This window comes from Elephas maximus, chromosome 2 (assembly GCF_024166365.1).
Source record: "Elephas maximus indicus isolate mEleMax1 chromosome 2, mEleMax1 primary haplotype, whole genome shotgun sequence".
NCBI lineage: Eukaryota > Metazoa > Chordata > Mammalia > Proboscidea > Elephantidae > Elephas > Elephas maximus.
This window is the reverse complement of record NC_064820.1, coordinates 229,059,854-229,066,417: the sequence shown is the minus strand read 5'-3', so window position 1 is coordinate 229,066,417 and position 6,564 is coordinate 229,059,854. Positions and strand designations below refer to the sequence as shown.

At 46.1% G+C, this 6,564-nt stretch overlaps 1 protein-coding gene across 2 annotated transcripts; it reads left to right on the top strand.

Moving 5' to 3' along the window:
• Nucleotides 1-4,814: 4,814 nt before the first annotated feature.
• LOC126062142 (keratin-associated protein 12-4-like) lies at nt 4,815-5,228 on the top strand. Of its 2 annotated transcripts, none has more exons than XM_049859302.1 (2): nt 4,815-4,962; nt 5,077-5,228. In XM_049859302.1, exons 1-2 carry the CDS (start codon nt 4,815-4,817, stop codon nt 5,226-5,228), a joined length of 300 nt encoding a protein of 99 aa, XP_049715259.1. The 2 variants fall into 2 exon arrangements, with proteins under 2 accessions (XP_049715259.1, XP_049715250.1); XM_049859293.1 differs by having other exon boundaries at nt 4,815-4,992.
• Nucleotides 5,229-6,564: the final 1,336 nt, after the last annotated feature.

Genomic DNA, 6,564 nt, shown 5'->3' with positions numbered 1-6,564 from the left:
ACACGTGTCTCCAAACCAGCCACTTCCTGTGCAATTGGGGCCGTACATGTACCCTTCCTAGAACAAATCCTTTGTGGTCTGCCAGGTTAGGTACACTGGGGTGGTAGAAAGCATGCTCAGTGAACCCCTGAACTCTCAGCAGAGAATGTGGCAGAATCATCTGGATCCCCCTCTGACCCTGTGCATCCCCTCCGGGAAGTCCTGGCTCCAAGGTGCCCTTCTCTGACTCCAGCAGGAAACCAAACCCCATGACAGTCAGATAAATCATGCTTTCTCAATGCAGCTCTTTGTTTCTTGTCTTTTTTATTTGCATGTTTTCTGTGCTCTATTACTGTTATGAAGGCACTTTAAGTTGAATTCCATCTTCAACCATTCCTTTTTGCAATGGATCATGGGAAGGTGGAGAGTTCTTGGTGAGGAAGAGGCCAGTCTACTCCCTACCTCTCAAGACCCCATGGGCTCCGGTGCACTCAGCCACCTTCTCCTCCTCACTTGCCATAGTTTTCGTCTTTTTTTTTTTTCTTTTGTTGTCCATTCTTGTCTACATGGCTAGCGAGGGCTGGAGTTGAAGTCAAAATGCAGTGTAGAACTGATAATGAATTTTTTCATCTAGTCATAAAGTGTCCTATTTCCTGTGACATGGATAATCATTTCCAATGGGACAAGTTTTGACTCGTTGGGACCTCTAGTTTAAAGAACCTGGTTTAGTTCTGATCTTGACAGACTCCCATTTCTGGTCCTTGCATGATCTGTATTTTATTGATTAATGATTAATTACTTGATTATTATAATATAGTCAATTCCCGTGAACTTACCTCCTAACATGGAATCTAAAACATTTTCAATGTTAGGGAAGCTGAGCTGAGCTGAGCCAAGCTACGAGGTATCTAAGAAGCCAATTAAGGCAAGGATCCAAAATGAAAGTTAACGGTCAGGTCTTTAGTCACTTACTGTGATAGTATAAGGAAGAGATAGCTGGCAATGGCACACCGTCTCCGCCGGTTCCATATTTCCCCAGGAATGGTGTCCAGGTGAGAGTCAGGAGGATCGGCACATCTCACTGCAGAGGGTACCCTGAACAAAAGGCTTCTGCAGTTTTATAGACCCAGATGCGGGGAGAAGGTGAGGTTGAGAAAACGGGGTGGAAAAGCACTGAGTGCTGCACCAGAATGGGAGAAAAATCTTCAAGTTTCCGTGTCCTTCCCCCTGATAAGGAGACTTCAGCAAAGTCACCTGAGGAAGGACTTTTCTGAATGTCTTCATTAAAGAGGCCCCTGGGCTAGTAAAGAACCTTTGGGAAAGAGCAGAGCATGGCTGGTTTGGAGTGAGGGGCTGAGTCCTTGACTGCTGCTCCCCTCAGAGACTGCAATGCATTGGCTGTGCAAAAACTCTGGTGGGAAAAGACAGCTTTTCCCTTGAGGCTGGCCAGGTGAAGCCTGTATATTTGCCTGTGGTCAGGCCTGAAAATTACATAGTCTTTTAGCTAGGAGCTCTTCAGTCATTTTTTCTTTTTTAACTTTTGGGGTATCCAGTCTCGAAAATGCTATGTTCATCATTCTGTTTCCTTTATAAAAAATAGAGTTGAGTTACATCTGTATAATTTCCAAAAAGTACAGTTTCTAATGTAGTTTGACTTGAATGATGTTGATAATGGTATTATCTTGAATATGGTATTTTGGGACTTGCTTTTTCCACTCCAAGAAATAGTGCTAAGATTCTGTGATGGTTAATATTGTGTGTCAACTTGTCTGGGCCATGATTCTCAGTGGTTTAGCAGTTACGATGGGGTTTGACAGGCGTGTAATGATGTAATCAGCTCCATAATGAGACCTGATATAATGTAATCACCTCCATGATGAGAGCTGTTATGAGCAGCCAGTTGAGCAATCAGCTGAAATAGTTTCCTTGGGGGTGTGGCCTGCATCCAATATAGGCGGACTTTCTGGCAAAGCTCTCTGGCTTTTGCTTGCTCTGGATTCTGCAGCTGACTCCTGTTCATTTACCATCCGGTTATTGGGACCTGAGCTAGCAGCTTAGCTACGGACCTGGAACTTGTCAGCCTCCGCAGGCTGTGAGCCAGAGGCCTGTCACCTGACCCTCCTATCTTAGGTTCGCCTGCCCCTGCAGCTACATGAGGCAGGGGAAGCCTCTGGGCTGACCCATGGACACTGGACTTTTCAGCCTTTACAACCACGTCAGTCTTTTCCTTGATTTAAATCTATCTGTTTGTAAATATTTATATGCTTCACTGGTTTTGCCTCTCTAGAGAACCCAGCCTAATACAGATTCCTCCACATTTTGTTTAGGTATAGTTCATTCATTGCGAATACTCTCCAGTGTCCCATTGTGTGAACATTTTAGGTTATCCATTTTTAAACAGATATACAGGCATGTGCTTTCCAAGAGTGTTCTATCACAGATGATTCTGCTGTGAACATCCTTGAGTACATGTCCTGGTGTCTGCTTGCATGAGTTTCTTCTGGGTATGGACACCAGAGTGTGAAGGCTGAGGACAAAGACATACAAATGTTCATCTCTACAAGATGAACCCACTTGGAGGTGATTCGTAAACTGAGGAGGCCTATGGGAATACTGCACTTGGCTGTCACTAGTAGCGATTGCAGAGTGTTCCAGAAGACTGACATTATGTTGTCAGTTATTAGACTTGTAGCTTTATTCTAGTCTCCATATCACAAAATTAAATAGTCTTTTAACTGAGAGCATCACCCTCCCACCCCTTGCTATGGCTCGGGCCTGGAGGGAGGTACTGTACTTGAATATTTTCTTGCCTTAGGGACAATGCCCAGTATTTAAGTAACTATCTGGGGTTAGCAGGGAGGCCAGTTGTTTGGTTTAGCTGTAGAATTATCTAGATCCTTCTTTGACCCTGCTCATGCCTCTCAGGGGAGTCCTGGTTTAAGAGCAGAAGTCCAGTGATTGTGCAAATTTTTATGTACTGGTGTGGCTGGATTTCTGGCATATGGTTTAGTAATTACAGCTCTGGAGTCATCTCAGATTTTGTTTATATTGACTGTTCTTTACCCCTTTGAGTATGAGTCTTATTTTCCTGTATCGTTGTGTGTCTAGTGATTTTTCTATTGTATACTTGATATTGTGGATAATACATTTCAGACACATTTCTAGTTTCTATTCTTTTGTTGTGAGTCCTAATTTTTTTTCTAGCAGGCAATCAATTACTGGTTGATCCCCTGAACTTGTACAAACCTGGTTTTACACTTTTTGGGGGTGGATCTATGGAGTGTCCAAGGTGTTTTCTTAAGCTCCATAACTTGGTGGATCTAAACTTCAAACTGTCTTCCTGGCATATCTCGTTATGGATTATTTTAGGTATTACTAGGGCATTCTAGAGCCCTGGTGGTGCAGTGGTTAAGAGCCCAGGCTGCTAACCAAAAGTTCGGTAGTTCAAATCCACCAGCCGCTCCTTGGAAACCTTATGGGGCAGTTCTACTCTGTCTTACAGGGTCGCTATGTGTTGGCATTGACTTGACAGCAATGGTTTAGGGCATTCTAGAGCAGATACTCCCCAAGGATGTGGTCCTCACTCCTAAGGTGCAGAATGTATTGGGTCTCAGCTGGATGTCACTGGAGTTCCACTGTCAACCTGTAGCAGCTTCTCTCTAATAAGCTTCCAGTGGTCTTACTCTAAGTATGTACAGCCCCATCCCCTTCCATAGATTGACAGGGGACCCTCCCATATACTCATGTAGCCTATTCTATGTATATTTCCCTCCTTTCTGATGCCCGACCCCACAGATTCTAGGTGCTTCACTTGCCCCAAACTCTGATCTCTTCCTCCTCAGGCAGGACCCGTGTATTCTTCTCAGACTCCAGCTCACTACATGGCATTTAGGAAATTGACCCTAGATCTAGAACTGAGTGAATGTGGAGCTCATCTTGTGAGTTTCCCTTCTCTGTGGAACAAAAGTCTTGTGTTGCCTGTCGATTACTGTCTGAAAACATATGTGGGATAAATTATTTTCAATTGTATAATTGACTGGGGGGTTAGTCTGGACCAGTCATTTTATCAATTTCTGCCAGTGTTATGTGGTTCTCCATATCGATCTCTTGTCTCTCCTACCAGGCTCCCTGGGGGAGGTAAGGGAACCTTGTGTTCACATGGGCCACACATGCCTCCTTGGTCACATGAGTTGCCCAACCCTAGTCCCTGTCCTTGGCAGAGGACATCCAACTGTGAGGCTGTCTCAAGCCAAGGATCTAAAAAAAGTAGCTCTCCATGACCAACACCCTTTAGTCTTCACCTGTCCTGTGGAAAAATAGTCTCCCTGTCCTTTCACATGTATCTGCCAGCTTCCCAACTCTACCTCTCAGCTCTAGGAAACCCATAGGGGAGTGAGCCAGCCATAGTTCTTCACATCTACTGTGGACCCATCCTGGCACATGGGAAAGTGTACAGTTTATGATTGTTTCACAATCATTGTCATATCAAGAGGAAAATCTGGAGATTTAATTTTTGAAGATCATGTAAAGGTAACACAGGTGACATGTTAAGGAACATGCAGGGAGCCAGGAAGACAGATGGGCAGGTTTCCATGTGAAATGAGTTTGAAGAAGATGCAATTAGTCGTGAAGCTAATGCCAAAATAGAAAAATCCACAACAGAAAATAAGGTTTTGGGAGACAGCCCAGAGGAAGCACAAGCAAGGAAAACAATAGCTCTGCTTCTGTGTTGCCAGGATGCCCGTGTGCCAGGGCTATAAAGGCTGTTCAGCAGAAGGAACCTGCAGACCTGCCCCCACCTCCTCCCTGATACCTGCTCCAGCCACACAGCCACCATGTGCCACACCTGCTGCTCCACGGGCTGCCAGTCAGCCTGCTGCCCAGCCCCTTGCTGTGTCCCCACCGCCTGCTGCTCACCCTTGGGCTGTGGGAGCTCCTGCTGCTGCCCAGTGTCCTGTGTGACTCTGCTGTGCCCGCCAGTGTGTGGCGTGGCAAGCTCCTGCCAATCACCCTGTGGGGCTGCCAGCAGCTGCTCCGGTGGCTGCCAGTTCCTGTGCTGCCCTGTGGCCTGTGGCCAGGCCCCCTCCTGCAGCTCAGCCTGCTGTGTGCCCAGCCCCTGCTGTGTGCCCGTGAGCTGCAGGCCCATTGTGTGTGTGGCCCCCTCCTGCCAGTCTTCTTGCTGCTGCCAGCCTTCCTGCCCCACCCTTGTCTACAGACCCATCACCTGTGGCACCCATCGTTGCTGTTGAATACTTGTCTCCAAATCAGCCACTTCCTGTGCAAATGGGCCCATGTCTTTACACCTCTTAGAACAAATCCTTGGTGGTCCTCCATATTGTATGCATTGGGGTGATGAAAAGCATGCTCAATGAACCCCTGAACTCTCAGGAGAGAATGTGGCAGAATCATCTGGATCCCTCCCTGACCCTGAGCATACTTACAAGTCCTGACTCCCAGGGGCCCTTCTCTGACTCCAGCAGATCCCACGTCAGTCAATTAAATCATATTTTCCCCATGCAGCTCTCTGTTTCTTGTCTTTCTTCTTTAGTTCCAGGTTTTCTGCATCTCTGTTTTTGTTACGAAGGCACTTAAGGTGAATTCCCTCTTCAACCTTCCCTTTTTGCAAAGGCTCATGGGAAGGTGGAAGGTCGTTGGTTGGGGATGAGGCCAGTCTACTCAGCTACCTCTCAAGACACCGAGGGTTCAGTTGTATTCAGGCACTTTCTCCTCCTCAATTGCCATAGTTTAGTCTTTTTTTTTTCTCTCCTTCCTCCATGGCTGGCAAGCACTGGAGCCAGAACTGATGTCGAAATGGCATTTTGTATTTTTCCACGTCATCCTAAGCTGTCCTATTTCCTATGACATAGAGAATTATTTCCAGTGGGACCATTTTTGACATGTTTGGACCTCAGGTTAAAAAAAAAAAAAACTGGTTTATTTTTGATCTTGAAACACTTCCATCACCGGTCCATGCATGATCCATTTTTTATTAACTTTTATTGAGCTTCAAGTGAACGTTTACAAATCAAGTCAGACTGTCACATATAAGTTTATATACACCTTACTCCGTACTCCCACTTACTCTCCCCCTAATGAGTCAGCCCTTCCAGTCTCTCCTTTCATGACAATTTTGCCAGCTTCCAACTCACTCTATCCTCCCATCCCCCCTCCAGACAGGAGATGCCAACACAGTCTCAAGTGTCCACTGATATAATTAGCTCACTCTTCATCAGCATCTCTTTCCTACCCACTGTCCAGTCCCTTTCATGTCTGATGAGTTGTCTTCGGGAATGGTTCCTGTCCTGTGCCAACAGAAGGTTTGGGGACCATGACCGCCGGGATTCCTCTAGTCTCAGTCAGACCATTAAGTCTGGTCTTTTTATGAGAATTTGGGGTCTGCATCCCACTGATCTCCTGCTGCCTCAGGGGTTCTCTGTTGTGCTCTCTGTCAGGGCAGTCATCGATTGTGGCCGGGCACCAACTAGTTCTTCTGGTCTCAGGATGATGTAGGTCTCTGGTTCATGTGGCCCTTTCTGTCTCTTGAGTTCTTAGTTATCATGTGACCTTGGTGTTCTTCATTCTCCT